The 20,236-nt window shown below is 48.0% G+C and overlaps 1 protein-coding gene and 1 pseudogene across 7 annotated transcripts in view; one reads left to right on the top strand and one right to left on the bottom strand.

Moving 5' to 3' along the window:
* Window positions 1–8,039, bottom strand: part of SPPL3 (signal peptide peptidase like 3) — a 145,263-nt gene extending 137,224 nt beyond the window's left edge. The window contains exons 1-4 of one of the 7 annotated variants that reach the window (XM_077952520.1): window positions 7,080–7,177; window positions 5,527–5,595; window positions 3,046–3,104; window positions 378–499 (exon numbers count right to left, since the gene is read on the bottom strand). Coding sequence is in view for 2 of the 7 variants with exons in the window: in XM_077952518.1 (XP_077808644.1) it covers window positions 7,080–7,105 (26 nt within the window). In the remaining 5 variants the exon portion in view is untranslated. 7 annotated transcript variants of the gene reach the window in all.
* A 9,358-nt stretch (window positions 8,040–17,397) lies between these two features.
* Window positions 17,398–18,009, top strand: LOC701022 (chloride intracellular channel protein 1 pseudogene; annotated as a pseudogene).
* Window positions 18,010–20,236: the final 2,227 nt, after the last annotated feature.

Here is a 20,236-nt window from a genome sequence, read left to right on the forward strand (position 1 = left end):
AGCTGTGGCCCTAGTTTGACTTATTAATAAAATCTGAGAGGTAACAATTCATTGAGAGGATCGTAGGGACTAACTGTAGATTTTTCCCTGTAAAACTGAACTTGATCATTTGGAGCCCCTCTGAGCTCCTCAGAGGTTAAAATTCCAGAAGACAAATATTCTGCCTCTAACTCTTTAAGTCAGGATAAGAAAATACATTACAGAAAGTGAAAGTTAGCTGGGCGTGGTGCCTCATGCCTGTAATCCCAACACTTTGGGAGGTTGAGGCAGGCAACATGAGGTCAGGAGTTCGAGACCAGCCTGACCAACATGGTGAAACCCCGTCTCTACTAAAGATACATTAAAAAAAAAAATTAGCCGGGCGAGGTGGTACGCACCTGTAATCCCAGCTACTTGGGAGGCCGAAGCAGGAGAATTGCTTGAACCTGGGAGGTGGAGGTTGCAGTGAGCCGAGATCACACGACTGCACTCCAGCCTGGGTGACAGGGTGAGACTCCGTCTCAAAAAAAAAAAAAAAAAGAAAGAAAGTGAAAGTTGCAGGCACTTAATTTATACATACATCACATACAATCAGCATTTTATTTAAATTCCTAAGAAGGAACCATTAAACTCTAGAAACATCAAAAATAGATTATTGAATTTTAAAAATCAAATTATACTTATGGCTTTACTGCCACGACAGCAGTCACAAAAAGTTTCAGATGCCAAAAGCAGCCAACTAAATAAAACGGCACTTGGTTATTAACACTCTCTCTTAAGACATCTCTAAATTTTCAAGAGATGGTTTGATAAAACAGATATGAACGATGAGAACGAAATAACTTATTAATGTTGAAATAAAATACAATTATACAGATCTACACGTCACAATCCAATGGCATTTGTCATCTCTAAAATAAATGATCACGTAGAAATCTTTTTGAGAAATGCATGATCATTAAGCATTTAAATTCATAGTACTACCTGATACTTACAGGTTGATATGGTTACACTCTCCAGCTTTCTTTACCCCCTGAAGGCTTTATAACAAACCTTGAGGAAAATGATTTAAATATAAATTCATGGTGTTAACTTTGGCTAATTTTAGTTTAAATCACACATCACCCAAACAACATTATCATAGCACTTTAACTATAGGCAAAATACGTTTTTAAAATAATGAGCAAGGGCCGGGCACGGAGGCTCACATCTGTAATTCCAGCACTTTGGGAGGCCGAGGCGGGTAGATCATGAGGTCAGGAGATGGAGACCATCCTGGCTAACACAGTGAAACCCCGCCTCTACTAAAATTACAAAAATTAGCCAGACATGGTGGCAGGTGCCTATAGTCCCAGCTACTTGCAAGGCTCAGGCAGCAGAATCGCTTGAACCCGAGAGGCGGAGGTTGCAGTGAGCCAAGATTACGCCACTGCGCTCCAGCCTGGGCTACACAGTGAGACTCTGTCTCAAAAAATAATAATAATAATGAGCAAATCTTCTAAAGTCTATAATGCTAGATACACATTTTCAACTACTTTCTCTCTGAAAAACTTCCATCAGCTACAGTCAGATATGATCATACCAGATACAATAATACACAACAGTAATCCAAAAGTAGAACTGACTTCTACTAGATATGGAGACCTGTGTTATTTGTCATTCTCAGGTTTAGTAATATTTGTAAATACCTGACATGTAATGTCCATTATCACAACAATACATCACCTCAATATAATACAGCCCTGAGATTAGAACTTAAAATTAGTAGCATGGGCCAGGCACAGTGGCTCATGCCTGTAATCCCAGCACTTTGGGAGGCCAAGGTGGGTGGATTGCTTGAGGTCAGGAGTTTGAGACCAACCTGGCCAATATGGCAAAACCTCATGTCTACAAAAAATTAGCTGGGCATGGTGGAGCGTGCCTGTAGTCCCATCTACTCGGGAGGCTGAGGCACGAGAATTGCTCAAACCTGGGAATTGGAGGTTGCAGTGAGCCGAGATCGCACCACCACACTCCAGCTTGGACAGAGCAAGACTCTGTCCTTAAAAAAAAAAAAAAAAGAAAAAAAGATGGGCAGCATAGAGCAGCCACCTACTTGTATCTACTAAACGCCAAGCACTGGAGAGAGTACCAAGACAGAAAGGGTTTTATCCTTACGTAGCTTATTTTTTTTATTGTCTGTTATCCCTCAGAGACACATACGAGATCAGACCATGAAGAACCACACTAAAGAATCTAGATTTTATTCTAAGTGTGGCCAAAACCCATACTTTTAAGCAGAGAACTGCCAAGATTTGACTTAGGTTGTTAGAAGGCCAAGAAGGTACCAACAGGTAGATAATGCAACAAACCCAGCAAAGAGGCAAATACAGGAACTCAAGCAAAAGAGGGCTGGCTTACAGTAAAGACGGTGGAAACATTAAGTGGACAGATTCAATGTCAGAATTTTGGTGTCAGATAATCTTCACTTTGAGCTCTTTACCATTTACACCCTTGGGTAAGTTACTTATACACTTTGAGTCTCAATTTCCTTACTTAGCAATGCTTGTAAAACTCTATCACATAGAAAATACACAAGTTATTATGATAGTACTTTGGTAACAAAACTCACTTGAAGGAGTTCAAATAAATTGACTTCCTTTTCCCTCACACCAACATTAGTAATGTTTAGCAGGGCTCAATAGCAGTTATATATAAGTACCACATTTTGCTTCATCAAGAGACGAGTTCCTGTTTCTCACAGAACTTACACTACAACTGCTCATAAGTATACAGGAAGCAAGGTGTTTTTCTCAAATTAATAAAAGTCTAGTTAGCACATTCAATCTGTGTTTTCACACGCATTCTTTTACTTCCTCAATGCATGTGAGAAAAAAGGCTACACGCAGAATCTTGTAGTTAAATTGTGATAGATTCTGGTATTACTACCAATTATTTCAATTGTCAATAGCTTTTATTTAGGACTTTAATAAAGGATGGCATTCCTCATTCTTGCGGCAATGGTACGTCAGGAAACCAAGTTACCAAAAGCCCTCTTTGATAAGTACATGGGTTATAAACACTTACCTTTCATTCAGTAGCATTCTCCTTATGTTTAATATTCTTTCAACAAAGGACGAAGTATCCTGAAATTCAGTGTCATATTTACCACTCGGTATTTACTAAGCAGGGGCTACGTGTACTACAATGTGCTAGGCACTATGGGAGAACCAAGGTTAGTGTTACATGGTCCTTACACTCAAGGAGTTTACAATGTAGTTAGGAGATTAGGTATTTACATGAGATAAAGAAGGAATGATGCAGACAAAACTGTAAGTATTAAAAATAAAAAGATCGCTGGGAGCGGTGGGTCACGCCTATAATCCCAGCACTTTGGGAGGCTGAGGCCGGCGGATGACCTGAGGTCAGGAGATCAAGACCATCCTGGCTAACCCGGTGAAACCTCTTCTCTACTAAAGTACAAAAAATTAGCCAGGCGTGGTGGCAGGTGCCTGTAATCCCAGCTACTGGGGAGGCTGAGGCAGGAGAGTCACTTGAACCTGGGAGGCGGAGGTTGCAGTGAGCTGAGACGGCACCACTGCACTCCAGCCTGGGCAACAAAGCAAGACCCTGTCTCAAAAAATATATATATCATTTTCATGTGGGGTGGTCAGAAAATGCTTCACAGCTAAGCAGAATTTGAGTTGAACCCTTGAGTACAGAATGTTGATGGAATTTGCTAGGAAGATAGCAAGCACACATGAACTTACATATAAGGGCTTTTTTGAAAAAACTTTTTATTCTGAAAAATTTAAACATGTAAAAGTCAACAGAATAATAAACCTCCATGTACTCATCACCCAGCTCCAGTGATGATCAATTCATTACTAATAATTTACATGTCTTATTATATGAGAATCCTAAAGGAGCCCATCTGCATATGCCTTTATATTCTTCACTGATTCCATCCTCAGACAAATCGATAGTGGCACAACAGTCTCCACAGTTTGGTTTTTCCAAAGATCACATACAAATAAAAAGCACAAGTCTGTTTAAAAAAATAAAGCGGGGCCGGGCAAAGTTGCTCACGCCTATAATCCCAGCACTTTGGGAGGCCAAAGCAGGCAGATCACTTGGGCTGAGTTCAAGACCAGCAAGGGCAACATGGTGAAACAAAAAAATGCAATAATCAGCCGGGCGTGGTGGGGCACGCCTGTAGTTCCAGCTACTCAGGAAACCGAGGTAGGAGGATCGCTTAAGCCCTGGAGGCGCTGCTGTGACCTTGCCACTGCACTCCAGCCTGCATGACAAAGTGAGACCCTGTCTCAAGGGGAAAAAAAACAAAAGAGATCAATTGCCGGGCATGGAGGCTCACGCCTGTAATCCCAGCATTTTGGGAGGCCAAGGCAGGCAGACTGCTTGAGGTCAGGAGTTCAAGACCAGCCTAGGGAACATGGCAAAACCCTCCCTCTAGTAAAAATACAACAACAACAACAACTAGCAGATGTGGTTGCGCACATCTGTGGTCCCAGCCACCTGTGGGGGGCTGAGGCAGGAGGATCATCTGAACCTGGGAGGCAGAGGCTGCAGTGAGCAATGAGCTTAGATCGTGCCACTGCATTCCAGCCTGGGCAAAAGACTGAGACCCAGTCTCTCACACACACAAAAAGTAATCAACTCTTGATTGTTTGCACAAGCCAACGGAAGAGAGACAAAGATAACTGCAAAATGACGGATAATCCAAAAATCAGTTTACACAGACTACTGGAATACCTTTTCCATACTTATATTTCAATAAGAATGAGTAAAATGATGGGAGAATTCATGTCAAACAAAATAGAGCATCACAAGTGAAGTACTTAAAACATATCACTTGGCCTCCCAAGCCTGTTTCTTCCTCTATAAAATAGGGAAGTATCACCTACCTCAGAAACTTGTGAGAATTAAATGTGTATATGTAATGCCATGTGTATAGCTCCTTATTTTATTAAATTATTAGTCAGTTGACTCAGGAACAACTATTAAATAGGAAGCTGCGGCCGGGCACGGTAGTTCACGCCTGCAATCCCAGCACTTTGAGAAGCCGAGGCGGAGAGATCACAGGGTGAGGAGTTCGAGACCAGCCTGGCCAACATGGTGAACCCTCATCTCTACTAAAAATACAAAAAAAGCTGGGTGTGGTGGCACGTGCCTGTAGTCCCAGCTACTCCAGGCGCTGAGGCACATGAATTGCTTGCACCTGGGAAGCTGAGGCTGCAGTGAGCCAAGATGGCGCCACTGCACTCCAGCCTGGGCGACAGAGTGAGACTCGGTCTCCAAAAAAAAAAAAAAAGAAAGGAAACTGCTCGGTTTCCCCAGTCTCCCCTTATATGCCTCTCAAAAACCTGCTAAAGGTGAGGGGCTAAGCTCCCTGATTTCAAGGAGTTTCTTTGCCTGTAAAGCAAACAGAGCGGACCCTGAGGGAAGTATTTTAGTAGAATAAATGTGTAAACTGTCAAACTTCACAAAGTAATCCCTCCTTAATAGAGCCAACTAATGTCAGAGAGAGGTAGTGTGCGTCCAACCTACCTAGTAAAACATTTTCATTTTCCCCATTTCTTGAGCACTGAGTTTTCTATTCTTTCAACCATCCATGGCCTTTGTACAGCACAGTAAAAACAGCAAAGCAGCCATCAGGACTCTCAGGGCCACAGCCATTAGGACCAGAGTATGAGAAGCTCAAGATGAGTAACCACAAGGCATGACAAAAACACCTTTACCTTCATTTCTTACTCTGTCCAGAAGGAAGCTGAAACTATAATCTTGTGTTCCCTATGACCTGCTACTGAAAGGCAGCTCTCTGTCACTCAAAACTATGAAATTAGCTTAAACCTCTTTTCAGAGCACGTGTTCACCAAGATTTTAATTCTTCCTTTAGGGTTACTTTGTCTCTCAGTTACCTTCTTCTTGAGATTGCACATACATCACTGAGGTTCCCTTAAGAATTATCATCTGCAATCCCCAACTCCCTTTCTCTATGTGAAGACACAATGAGTTACTGACTTATAACCTCTAACACTATAAATAATCCACTCAAACTCTTCTACCTAAAACCATTCCTTATTTTCAGGTATTACCCATTTCTTGGATGTTTCTCTAGGATAATTATAATTAATGTAGTAAGATCTGCGGCACTTCACAGTTTGCCAAGTGCTTTCTAAATGTACTCAATCCTTACAGGCTGTGGAAAAGGTAATTCCCTCTATTTTATAGGTAAGGAAAAAGGACCGAAGAACTCACAATCATGTCGTATCAACAAAGCAAGTTGATGGCAAACCGGACCTCCGAAATAGGTCTTCCAACTTCACATGCCATGCTCTTCCCATTCTATTATGCTCTTTTCTAAGAAGGGAATGTCTACAGTTCTGTCCCAAACCACACTTGCTTCAAGAGTAATTTCAAACCATTTCTCTAGATTGCAGCCAGGTCCCCCACTCCTACAATCACGCCATTTCTTGCTTCCTCTCTCCAGCTATGACTTCCTTCTCACTACCCGATTTCCACTCTTCATGGAATCTGCCATCATTCCTTCAACCCGTCATCCAAATATCCCACCTCTGCATGCTAAAGACCTCTTACGATCCTTCCCCCAAACCCTGGCACTCCCTTCTCCGGAAATGTAGGTTGTCAGCCCATAAACTACACAGTAGCTTCTTGCTTCTCGGCCCTTAATAAACTACAGAGTAGCTTCTCGCTTCTCGGCCCTTAACGAGCTACTTACTAACTTTAAAAGCCCCACAGAAATGAACTTAACTTGCAGGTCTTCCACCTCCACACTTGGCCCTGGGCGCCATTCCTCTTAAAATAATAGTACCAACCCTTACAAAGACTCTGCCCATGCCCCACTGTCACCAACGAATTCCTAAACAGGTTCTTCCAACAGGCTCCTCTTCCAACCTCTTCACCAGTGGCTCCCCTCCAAGGTTCGCGGACTCTCCCCGCGCAGTTTTCCTCCCCTCACTCCTGGGCCTCTGCCCACCTCACCAACTCTCCCTGCGCTCCCTGTCCCAGAGCTAAGCAGCGGCCCTGCGGCTGTGGCGGCTGTTCCACTCTCCCAACTTAGGAAGTTCTGCCTCTATCACCTGTTCTCAGTAGAGCTTCCTCTCATCCCAGCGGCCCACCTTTGCCCTGGCCTGCCTCTCTCCGCCCTTTCGAGTCCTCCTGCCCAGGAAACACCCCACGAGTCAGTTCCGGGGTGCCGGTCGGATTCAACTTCCCATCCGTGGTATTCCCACCCCCGGGGTCATGCTCCCCTTCTCCATCACCTGCTCCGCCCATAGCCAGATGACATCCGCCGCTGCTGCCGCTGCCTCCTCCTCCATCCCCCTTCTTGGACGCCGGGTCCCCGGCCACTCACCGCCTTCCGCGCGCGCCAGCCGCCCCCTCCGGTGGGGAAGAGGGGGGCGTGCACCCCAACCCGCGCCCCCCCCACGACACGCACCTGTTCCTCCTCCTCCTCCCCTCGGCGGGCCGCGCCGGCGCCCCGACCCCCACCCTCGCCGCGCCCCGGCCTCCTGGAGACCCGCACTCACCACGAGTAGGTCTGCTCCGCCATGGCGCTGCCTCTGTGGGCTCCGCTGCAGGCTGTGGCCGGGCCGGCGGCGGCGGGTTCGCTCGGGCCGTAGCTGAAGGCGCGGCCGGGGTCCGGTGCTTGCTCGCTCGCTGGCTCGCTGGTTGCACAGCGGGCCGGGAAGGCGGCTGGCGGGGAGAGGCCGGGCTCCAAGGCGGCCCCGCTCCCTGGGCCCCGGGGCGGGGCGGGCTCCGCTCTCGGCCTCCCTCACCCGCGGCGGCGGCGGCGGCTCCGCTGCAGCTCCAAACCCAACATGGCGGCGGCGGCGGCGGCGGCGCGGAGAACAAGGGGGCCCTGGGGCGGGCGAACGGCAAGACGGGCCCGTGCTCACTGCGCGCCGGGCCGCGGGAGCGCCGCGCTCGGGCGGCGGCGGCGGCGGCCGGGGGACATGGCCGGCAGGCGGAGGCGGCGGCAGCTGAGGGGGGCGCTAGGCGATGAGGCGAGGCCACTCGATCACACCCGCCGAGGGGAGGAGGGGCGGAGGCGGGGGCGAGCCTTGGCCCCGCGCGGGTCACGTGCCCAAAACACGCTCACGTGACGCGCGCCCCGCCCCTCGAGCCGGGCCCATGCGCGGAGACTTCGGCTAGTGGGTTCTAGGCGGCTGCTGCTCTCGCAGCCCGAGCTGTTGGGCCGCCTCCCGCTGCCTGGTGCCGCCCCCCTCCCCACGCGGAGATGTCGCCTCGGGTACCCTCTTCCGCCCCTTTCCGAGGGGCTGCTGCACCAGCCAATCGGGAACCCCGAGGCGCGTCTGTTGGCTGCCACTCAGCTGTCAACCGTCAGTCAACAGTCTGCTGGCCACAGGCGCCCCAACTGTCAGTCAACCTGTCAGTCAGCAGGCAGAGGGCTGCATTCCTTCGTTCGTATGTTCCTTGGTTCATTCATTCAGGTAGCAAATATTCCAGGCAGCCAACCTTTATTGCACCCAGGCCCGGCACCAAGTCGGATACCCCACGCTTGCCTTAACTGAATCAATCAACAGATACTTGTTGGGTGCCAACCATGTGTCAACCCACTCTGCCTTCCTAGAGCTTACATTCTAGAGGAAGAGACATAGTCCAAGCCCACAAATAAGATAATTTCAGATGCTGCTAAGTTTTACGAAAACATGTTTTTTTTGTTTTGTTTTGTTTTGTTTTTTGTTTTTTGAGATGAAATCTCGCTCTGTTGCCCAGGCTGGAGTGCAGTGGCGCGATCTCGGCTCGCTGCAAGCTCTGCCTCCCGGGTTCACGCCATTCTCCTTCCTCAGCCTCCCGAGTAGCTGGGACTACAGGCGCCCGCCACCACACCCGGCTAATTTTTTGTATTTTTAGTAAAGACGGGGTTTCACCGTGTTAGCCAGGATGGTCTCGATCTCCTGACTTCGTAATCCGCCCGGCTCGGCCTCCCAAAGTGCTGGGATTACAGGCGTGAGCCACCACGCCCGGCTGAAAACACGTTTTATAACACAAGGTGAGGGGACAGAGAGTGAGTAGAAGTGTGGGTTACTTTAGATAGGGTGGTCAAGGAAGGCCTCGCTTAGGACGTGACATTTGAACTGATATTAAATTATGACAGAGAGCTGGCCTTGCAAAGATCCACAGGAAAAGAGTTCCTGGCAGAGGGAACAGCAAGGGCAGAAAGCTCAGGAAACCGTCCATTTGGAGGACTGGAAGCAGGCACAGAAGTAAACACCATAGAGCTAGACCAGAGACCAACAGCGTGAATCTGGGACTTGGAGGGAGAGATTAATTGAGGCCCCAGGTACTGGGGAATGCTTCCCCAGGAGCGGTGAAGCCCTCTGAAAGGGTGAGAGGCTTATCAAAGAAAAGGCATTTTTTTTGGCTGGGCGCACGGTCTCACACCTGTAATCCCAGCACTTTGGGAGGCCGAGGCGGGTGGATCATGAGGTCAGGAGATCGAGACCACCCTGGTTAACACAGTGAACCCAGTCTCTACTAAAAATACAAAAAATTAGCTGGGCGTGGTGGCGGGCACCTGTAATCCCAGCTACTCGGGAGGCTGAGGCAGGAGAATGGCTTGAACCCGGGAGGCGGAGCTTGCAGTGAGATCATGCCACTGCACTACAGCCTGGGCAACAGAGCGGGACTCCGTCTCAAAAGAAAAGAAAGAAAGAAAGAAAGAAAAGGCATTCTAGGAAGATAGAATTGCATGAAGTAAGGCCCAATTCCAGGTGAGCTTGAATCCAAGAGTCGGATGGGTGATTTGTGCTGGAGTGTTGAGAGAAGATACTGAAAAGATGCACTGAGGCCAGACTTTGAGGGTCCAGCTAAGCCTCCCTGCCAGTTACTGTGTTCGTGAATAAAAATGATTAACCAGTGCAGCTTCAGAATCGAGAAACATGCCTGGGCAACAGATACACTAACCCTCCTGGACACCCCTCCACCCCCACCCTTCACCCCCCAGTTTCTCTGCAGAAGGCGAAACTCACACACCTGAAACCAACGTACTCAAGCTTCTCTGCAGCTTGCCCAACTTTAGGCCAGAATTGAGCTCTGCTCCAGTTTCCCAGGGCCTGCCCAGGCATACAGGGAACACCACACCCTAAATCTATCTCCAAATGGATCAGCTGGCCATTGCCCATACATCTGCTGCTTGCTTGTTCCCCAAGGGAAACCCTTTAAAGAGAAAGCCAAGTACACTTGCCTTCAGAAGCAAGCGCTCCTTCCTTATTCCCCCACTGCCAGGTGCCAGGACCAGTTAGGTTCCAAGTGTTTCCTCCAGAGCTCTGTCAGAGAGCCCTGGGAAAAGGCTCACTGGTAAGATCAGGTCCAGGCCGGGCGCGATGGCTCACACCTGTAATCCCAGCTCTTTGGGAGGCCAAGGAGGGTGGATCATGAGGTCAAGAGATCGTGACTATCCTGGCCAACATGGTGAAACCCTGTCTCTACTAAAAATACAAACATTAGCTGGGCGTGGTGGCCCATGCCTATAGTCCCAGCTACTTGGCAGACCTGAGGCAGTAAAATCGCTTGAACCGGGGAGTGGAGGTTGCAGTGAGCCGAGATCGCGCCACTGCACTCCAACCTGGCGACAGAGTGAGACTGTATCTCAATAAAAAAAAAAAGATCAAGGTCCAGGGGAGGGTTTGAGGCAGGGCAACAAGAAAATATCAGATCATCAGGGACCGTTATTCTCGCTATTCACAGGAAGACACTGGCCTGCAAAGACCTGTCCAGCCATAAACCCACCAGATGTAGGGATATTAAGGGGAGATGAGAAGGCAAAGGAGCTAAATTCTTTTTTAAAATTTTTTTAAATTGGCCAGGCGCGGTGGCTCAAGCCTGTAATCCCAGCACTTTGGGAGGCCGAGGCGGGCGGATCACAAGGTCAGGAGATCGAGACCACAGTGAAACCCTGTCTCTACTAAAAATACAAAAAATTAGCCGGGCGCGGTGGCAGGCGCCTGTAGTCCTAGCTACTCAGGAGGCTGAGGCAGGAGAATGGCCTGAACCCAGGAGGCGGAGCTTGCAGTGAGCCGAGATCGCGCCACTGCACTCCAGCCTGGGCAACAGCGTGAGACTCCGTCTCAAAAAAAAAAAAAAAAAAAAATTTTTTTAATTTAATTAGTTTTTTTGTTTGTTTGTTTTTGAGACAGAGACTTGCTCTGTCACTCAGGCAGGAGTGCAATGGTGTGATCTCCACTCACTGCAAACTCTGCCTCCCAAGTTCGAGCGATTCTCCTGCCTCAGCCTCCTGAGTAGCAGGAATTATAAGTGTGCACTACCACATCTAACTAATTTTTTATTTTTAGTAGAGATGGGGTTTCACCCTGTTGGCTAAACTGATCTCGAACCCCTGGCCTCAAATGATCCGCCCACCTCAGCCATTATTTATTTATTTATTTTGAGATAGAGTCTCGCTCTGTTGCCCAGGCTGGAGTGCAATGGCACCATTTTGGTTCACTGCAACCTCCACCTCCCACATTTAAGTGATTCTCCTGCCTCCGCCTTCCGAGTAGCTGGGATTACAGGTGCGTGCCACTACGCCCAGCTAATTTTTATATTTTTGTAGAGACAGAGTTTCACTACGTTGGCCAGGCTGGTCTCAAACTCCTGACCTCAAGTGATCTGCCTCCTTGGCCTCCCAAAGTGCTGGGATTACAGGTGTAAGCCATTGCGCCCAGACCAAGGCACATACTTGTTTTTTTTTTTTTTTAGATAGAAAGAGTCTCACTCTATCACCCAGGCTGGAGTGCGGTGGCGTGATCTGGGCGCACTGCAACCTCTGCCTCCCAGGTTCAAGCAATTCTCCTGCTTCAGCTTCCTGAGTAGCTGGAACTACAGGCATGCGCCACCATGCCTGGCTAATTTTTTTGTGTGTTTTAGTAGAGGTGGGGTTTCACAGTGTTGCCCAGGCTGGTCTTGAACTCCTGAGCTCAGACAATCTAACTGCCTCAGCCTCCCAAACTGCTAGGTTTACAGACGTGAGCCACTGCGCCCAGCCGGCACACACTTTTTATTTATTTATTTATTTGTTTATTTATTTATTTATTTTTTGAGATGGAGTCTCGCTCTGTCTCCCAGGCTGAAGTGCGGTGGCGCGATCTTGGCTCACTGCAAGCTCCGCCTCCCGGGTTCACGCCAGTCTCCTGCCTCAGCCTCCCGAGTACCGGTGACTACAGGCACCCGCCATGCCTGGCTAATTTTTTTTTTTTTTTTTTTTTTAGTAGAGACAGGGTTTCACCATGTTAGCCAGGATGGTCTCTATCTCCTGACCTCATGATCTACACGCTTCGGCCTCCCAAAGTGCTGGGATTACAGGCATGAGCCACCGCGCCTGGCTGGCACATACTTTAAATACAAACCCACACTGAGGTTGAGAGTAAAAGGTTGTAAAAATGACCTAAAATAAAAACACACGTCATAAGAAAGCTATCTTAATATCAGATAAAGTAGACTTCAAAACTAAGAACATAAGAGAGGTGTTTCATAATGATAAAAGGGGCACTTCATTAAGAATATATAACAATTTTAAAGTCTCAACCTAATCATAGTTCCAAATACATAAAAGAAAAATGGATATAATTAAATGAAGAAGTAAACAAATTCATAATTAGAAATTTAATTATCTCTTAATAATTGATTGAGCTGCTAGACAAAAAAATCAGTAAGGACATAGAATACCTGAACAACATTATCAGCCACCTTGAATTAGTTGACTATTATAGAACATCACACCCCAAAATAATAGAATTCTTCTAAAGTGCATCTGGAATAGTCACTAAAATAAACCATATGTTGGCTCTAAACAAGTTTCAATAAGCTTCAGAAGACTGAAATCTTACAGAATATATTCTCTGACCACAACAGAATTAAATTAGACATCAATAACAAAGAAGATATCCAGGAAAGCCCCAAGTATTTGGAAATTAAACAAGATTCTTTCAAAAAATCCATAGTATCCATGGTATACCCAAATAAATTGAAAGCACGTCCACACAAAACCTACGCACAAATATTGAGAGCTGCTTTATTCATACTTGCCAAAAGTTGGAAGCAACCAAAGTGTCCTTCAATAGGTGAAGGGATAAACAAACTCTGGTACATTCATACAATGGAATATTATTCAGCAATAAAGAGAAATGAGCGGCCGGGCGCGGTGGCTCAAGCCTGTAATCCCAGCACTTTGGGAGGCCGAGACGGGCGGATCACAAGGTCAGGAGATCAAGACTATCCTGGCTAACATGGTGAAACCCTGTCTCTACTAAAAATACAAAAAACTAGCCGGGCGTGGTGGCGGGCGCCTGTAGTCCCAGCTACTCAGGAGGCTGAGGCAGGAGAATGGCGTGAACCCGGGAGGCGGAGCTTGCAGTGAGCCAAGATCACGCCACTGCACTCCAGCCTGGGCGGCAGAGCGAGACTCTGTCTCAAAAAAAAAAAAAAAAAAAAAGAGAAATGAGCTATCAAAACACGAAAAGACATGGAAAAATATCAAAAGTACACTGCTAAGTGAAAAGCCTGCCTGAAAAGGCTACATGCTGTATGACTCCAATGATAGGACATTCTGAAATAGGCAAAACTATGAAGACAATAAAAAGATTCGTGGTTGCCAGAATTTGATGGGGAGGGAGGGATGAATGGGCAGAGGGTGGGAGATTTTTGGGGCCGTGAAACTATTCTGTATGACATTATAATGGTGGTTACGTACCATAGTATATTTGTCAAAGCCCATAGACTGTACAACATGAAGAGTAAAACCTAATCTCATTATTGGCTCATCCACTGTAACAAATGTACTACACTAATATACCATGTGATTAATAGGGGAGATTTACTGGAGGGAGAGGCCTATATGGGAAGTCTCTGTACTTTCCCATCAATTTTTCTGTAAACCTGAAACTTCTCTAAAAAACGTTTTCTGAAAACCCATGTTCAAAGAACGCAAGTGACCCTGTGTCTAATATGCTCACCATATACCTCACTTCTGATCTGCCTTCCCGTATCTCTCTCCCCTTAAGAACTCTCACTCTTAGTCAAGGAGGGAGTGGCGGAGGACAGAAGTGGATGTTGAGTGTGACATCAGGCAAAACAAGTTGTTCTAGATCCTGGCTTGCTTTCCCCTTCGCTCAAACATTCATTCTACAGACATCGAGCTTCTATTTTGGGCTAACCTCTCTGCTGGGCACACAGGCTATAACTGGCAACAAGTTACAATCCCTTCCCAAGAAGCATTCTCGAGGAAAGGGAGAAACTGACAAGTAAACGGTCGTTGACAGTTCACTATGCCAAGTGTCATGTGGGTAAATTCAGAGGACGATGAGAATGCAGAGAAGTATCTAACCCAGCCCAGGTTCTGGTCAAGTAAGATTTCCTGGAGGATGTGACATTGCAGTCAAGCCCCCAAAACTATGAGCAGCAGTTCAGAGGCAATGGGAGGCCAGGCACCGTGGCTCACACCTGTAATTCCAGCACTTTGGGAGGCAAAGGCGGGTAGATCACTTGAGGTCTGCAGTTTGAGACCAGCCTGGGCAACATGGCCAAACCCGTCTCCACTAAAAATACAAAAAACAATTATCCGGGCATGGTGGTGGTGGGCAACTGTAATCCCAGCTACTTGGGAAGCTGAAGCAGGAGAATCACTTGAACCCAGGAGGCGAAAGTTGCAGTGAGCTTAGATGGCGCCACTGCACACCAGCCTCGGCGACAGAGTGAGACTTTGTCTTAAAACAAAACAAACAAACAAAAAAGAGCCAGTGGGAAACCTCCTGGACTTGATCAGAGGTTCGGAAGCAAAAAAGATAACAGCCCATGGGGAAGCTGCAAGCAGGTCATTACGGAATATAAATAAAGTGCACATGCATGTGTGTGGGGGCGAGGGGTGGATGACAGAGGGGAGAAATGGGCTGGAGGGACAGGTAGAGCCAGGTCAGACCTGAGCCTTGATGTTCTCAGAAACAATGCTTAGGCAGCCCAGACAGACCTGGTAATGCCAACTCCCTGGAGTCTGTGCCTAAGGCAGAGGACCCATCCTGGGGGAGACTCCCCAAGTCTCTTTTGAACACACTTGGTAGAAGAAGCTATCCTATAATTACTGTGTTGATAATTAGAGGCACCTCCATAGCCTCTTTCTTTCTTTTTGGTTTTTTGAGACGGAGACTCGCTCAGTTGCCCAGGCTGCAGTGCAATGGCATGATCTCGGCCCACTGCAACCTCCACCTCCCAGGTTCAAGCGATTCTCCTGCCTCAGCCTCCTGAGCAGCTGGGATTACAGGCATGTGCCACTACCACTCGGCTAATTTTTGTATTTTTAGTAGGGACGGGTTTCTCCATGTTGGCCAGGCTGGTCTTGAACTCCCGACCTCAGATGATCTGGCCGCCTAGGCCTCCCAAAGTGCTGGGATTACAGGCGTGAGCCACCGCACCAAGCCTCCATGGCTTTTTTTTTTTTTTTTTTTGAGACAGAGTCTTGCTCTGTCGCCCAGGCTGGAGTGCAGTGGCCGGATCTCAGCTCACTGCAAGCTCCGCCTCCCGGGTTCCCTCCATTCTCCTGCCTCAGCCTCCCGAGTAGCTGGGACCACAGGCGCCGCCACCTCGCCCGGCTAATTTTTTGTGTTTTTAGTAGAGACGGGGTTTCGCCGTGTTAGCCAGGATGGTCTCGATCTCCTGACCTTGTGATCCGCCCGTCTCGGCCTCCCAAAGTGCTGGGATTACAGGCTTGAGCCACCGCGCCCAGCCTCCATGGCTTCTTTTAACAAACACTGCACACGTTGTAGCGCTCTCACCTGCAGTGGGGTGCAGAGAGACAAAGCACCCCTCCTGGGGGGAGCCTAATGCCTGAGTCTCTTGCCAAGCACACCCGCCTAGCTGAGGCCCAGAGGTGCCACAGATATACCTGGGGCTGCTTCAGCTTGGAGCTGAGTGCTGCTGGCAGGGAGACTAAAAGTCACTCCCAGTCTGGCGCAGTGGCTCACGCCTATAATCCTAGCACTTTGGGAGACCGAGGCGGGCAGATTGCCTGAGCTCAGGAGTTTGAGACCAGCCTGGCCAACATGGTGAAACCCCGTCTCTACTAAAAATACAAAAAGTAGCTGGGCATGGTGATGGGTGCCTATAATCCCAGCTACTTGGGAGGCTGAGGCAGTAGAATGGCTTGAACCCGGGAGGTGGAGGTTTCAGTGAGCTGAGATTACGCCACTGCATTCCAACCCATATGACAGAGCAAGCCTCTGTCTCAAAATAAAATGCAAATTAAAAAAAATTAAAAAGTCTCTCCCCAGATGCCATAGTCTGGGCAGCTCACAGCCAAGCCACAGGCTTCGATTTATTCCAACCTTGCCCTCTGCGGTGACTTCAAACCTGTAGAGATGTTGGCTAGGATCTGGAGGTGCTGTCTACTAAGGCAACCTTAGCCTGAGATGCTCAAGCCATTAGTCTCTGGGCCCACACTTCATCTTCCTGGGACCACGTACACGGTGTTTCCATGGCCTGAACACCATCCCGGCCCTGGCAAGTGCTGTGTGGGTTCTTATAGGGTCTGTAGCCATACTTCCTCAAGAAACACTTCGGAGGTCTCTGGTTCAGACAGAGAGAAGAAAACCTCCTCATTCACCATACCTTCACCAAACCCCTTCTCCCTCCTTTCTTCCACCAGATTTTTTCCCACTGAAAAGAATGGGCCCTTTGCTTCTGGGAAGGCCTCGACTTTCCTACTCCAGCAGCTCCCGTTTCATTCATCCAACACCAACTTTCCACTTGGCTTTGACTTCTGTGACTCACTGGGAACCAAAGCCCAAGTGAATCGCCCAGAGGCTCAGCGTGGCATTTTTATTTCAAAAGTGACATGGTCTGTATTGTTCTTAGCTCTCCAAAGAAAAAGCTTCTGCATCACCCAAAGCCACTTCCAACGGCTCTGGCCTTTTCCATGGGACCTAAAGTCTCACTCTGTGCCCCTTCGAGACTCAGAATGACTGTGTGTGTTCAAGGACACAGTTGGCTTTCCGTAAAATCACTTGGCAATGCTGTAAGAGCTAAATGAATGTCAAGAATTTAGGCCCTGGCCGGGCGTGGTGGCTCACTATAGTGAGTGTGAATCTCATGCACTTTAACTTATCACAATCTACTTAAAATTATTATTATTATTATTATTATTTTTGAGAAGGAGTCTCACCCTGTCACCCAGGCTGGAGGGCAGTGGTTCCATCTTGGCTGACTGCAACCTCTGCCTCCCGGGTTCAAGTGATTCTTGTGCCTCAGGCTCCCGAGTAGCTGGGATTATAGGCGCGTACCACCACAACCGGGTAATTTTTGTATTTTTAGTAGAGATAGGGTTTCACCATGTGAGCCAGGCTGGTCTTGAACTCCTGACCTCAAGTGATCTCCCAGAGACTGTTCATGGTGCTGTGGGTCAAGGGAGTCACCTTCAATGTTACCACCATTGACACCAAGAGATGGACCGAGAGAGTGCACAAGCTGTGCCCAGGAGGGCAGCTCCCACTCCTGCTGTATGGCACTGAAGTGCACACAGACACCAACAAGATGGAGGAATTTCCGGAGGCAGTGCTGTGCCCTCCCAGATACCCCAAGCTGGCAGCTCTGAACCCTGAGTCCAACACAGCCAGGCTGGACATATTTGCCAAATTTTCTGCCTACATCAAGAATTCAAGCCCAGCACTCAATGATAATCTGGAGAAGGGACTCCTAGAAGCCCTGCAGGTTTTAGACAATTACTTAACATCCCCCCTCCCAGAAGAAGTAGATGAAACCAGTGCTGAAGATGAGGGCATCTCTCAGAGGAAGTTTCTGAATGGCAACGAACTCACCCTGGCTGACCTCAACCTGTTGCCAAAGCTGCACATAGTACAGGTGGTGTGTAAGAAGTACCGGGGATTTACCATCCCCGAGGCCTTCCCCGGAGTGCATAGGCACTTGAGCAATGCTTATGCATGGGAAGAATCTGCCTCCACCTGCCCAGGTGGCGAGGAGATCAAGCTCGCCTATGATTAAGGGGCCAAGGCCCTCAAGTAAGCCCCTCCTGGGACTTCCTCAACGCCCTCCGTTTTCTCCACAAAGGCCCCAGTGGTTTCCACATTGCTACCCAATGGACACACTCCAAAATGGCCAGTGGGCAGGGCATCCGGGAGCCCTCGTTCTGGGAAGGTGTGGTGGAAGAGGGGATGAGGGAAAGAAATGGGGGAGCTGGGTGAGATTTTTATAGTGGGGTGGCATGGGCAGGACAACATATTTCAGTAATAAAATAGAGAAAAAAATGAAAAAATAAATAAACAGCCACATCTCTTAAAGAAATAAAGAAAAAATGTAAATACAATTTAAAAATATTTACTCACCTGTTTATCATCTCAAGTATTCAAGTATTTTTTATTCCTTTCTATATTTTTGAGTTTTTATCCGATATCATCTCCTTCAGCCAGATGAGCTTTCTTTGATGTTTCTTTTTTTTTTTTTCTGAGACAGAGTCTCACTCTGCTGCCCAGGCTAGAGTGTGGTGGCATGATCTCGGCTCACTGCAGCCTCCGCCTCCTTGGTTCAAGGGATTCTCCTTGCTCAGCCCCCCGAGTAGCTGGTTTGGTTTGGTTTTTGTTTTGAGATGGAGTTTTGCTCTTGTCGCCAGGCTAGAGTGCAATGGCACGATCTGAGCTCACTGCAACCTCTGCCTCCCAGGTTCAAGCGATCCTCCTGCCTCAGCCTCCTGAGTAGCTGGGAACACAGGCGTGCACCACCACGCCTGGGTAATTTCTGTATTTTTAATAGAGACAGGGGTTTCACCATGTTGACCAGGCTAGTCTTGAACTCCTGACCTCAGGTGATCCACCTGCTTCGGTCTCTTAACGTGCTGGGATTTCAGGTATGAGCCACCGCGCCCGGCCAGGTTTTTTGTTGTTGTTGTTTTGTTTTTAAGAGACAGGATCTTGCTTTGTTGCCCAGGCTGGAGCACAGTGATGTGATCATAGCAAACTGCAGCCTTGAACTTCTGAGCTCAAGCAATCCTCCTGCCTCAGCCTCTCAAGTAGCTAGGACTACCAGTGCATATCACCATGCCTAACTAATTTTTTAAAAATCTATTTTGACAGAGATGGAGTCTTGCTATGTTGCCTAGGCTTGTCTTGAACTCCTGGCCTCAAGTGATCCTCTCATCTAAGTCTCCAAAGGTGCTAAGATTACAGGCATGAGCCACTGTACCTGGCCTTGTTTCAGTTTTTTTGTTTTTTTGGTTTTTTTTTTGAGACAGACTCTTGCTCTGTCGCCCAGGCTGGAGTAGTGCAGTGGCGTGATCTCGGCCCACTGCAACCTCTACTTCCTAGGTTCAAGTGATTCTCCTGCCTCAGACTCCTGAGCAGCTGGGATGACAGGTGTGCACCACAAGCCTGGCTAATTTTTTGTGTATTTTTAGTAGAGATGGTGTTTCTTCATGTTGGCCAGGCTGGTCTCAAACTCCTGACCTCGAATTGTCTATCTTCCTCAGCCTCCCTAAGTGCTGGGATTACAGGCGTGAGCCACCATGCCTGGCCCTTGTTTCGGTTTTATAATTGTTATCTGAGGCTTGATTATTCTGACCAAATTATTGTGCTATTACAACCCCCTTATATTTTTTAACTGTTTTATTCTTCAGAGCACCTCTTTAAGATTAGTATAATGATCCCCCCCCCCTTTCTTTTCTTTTCTTTTTTTTTTTTTTTTTTTGGTGAGACGGAGATTTACTCTTGTTGCCCAGGCTGGAGTGCAATGGCGTGATCTCGGCTCACTGCATCCTCCTCCTCCCAGGTTCAAGTGATTCGCCTGCCTCAGTCTCCCGAGTAGCTGGGATTACAGGCATGTGTCGCCATACCCGGCTGATTTTGTATTTTCAGTAGAGACGGGGTTTCTCCATGTTGCCCAGGCTGATCTCAAACTCCTGACCTCAGGTGATCCACCTGCCTCGGCCTCCCAAAGTGCTGGGATTACAGGCGTGAGCCTCTGTGCCCCGCCTATCCCCCATTTTGAAGCTGAGGAGACAGAGGCACTGCAAGGGAAACCATTTGCTGAAGGTCACACAGCTAGTTTGTGGAAGAACCAAGATGTAAAACTAGTCAGATCACATAATCCTATGCTTGCTCCACTTCACCACCATTCCTAAACACCTCAAGGTGATTTGGATTCCAGCCTAGAGCCCTCTGGAAAGTATTTGGGGCTGGCAGGAGGTAAAAGCCCTCAAAACTCCTATTCAGGCTAGGGC

Source organism: Macaca mulatta, chromosome 11 (genome assembly GCF_049350105.2).
Source record: "Macaca mulatta isolate MMU2019108-1 chromosome 11, T2T-MMU8v2.0, whole genome shotgun sequence".
In the NCBI taxonomy this organism is placed as follows: Eukaryota; Metazoa; Chordata; class Mammalia; order Primates; family Cercopithecidae; genus Macaca; species Macaca mulatta.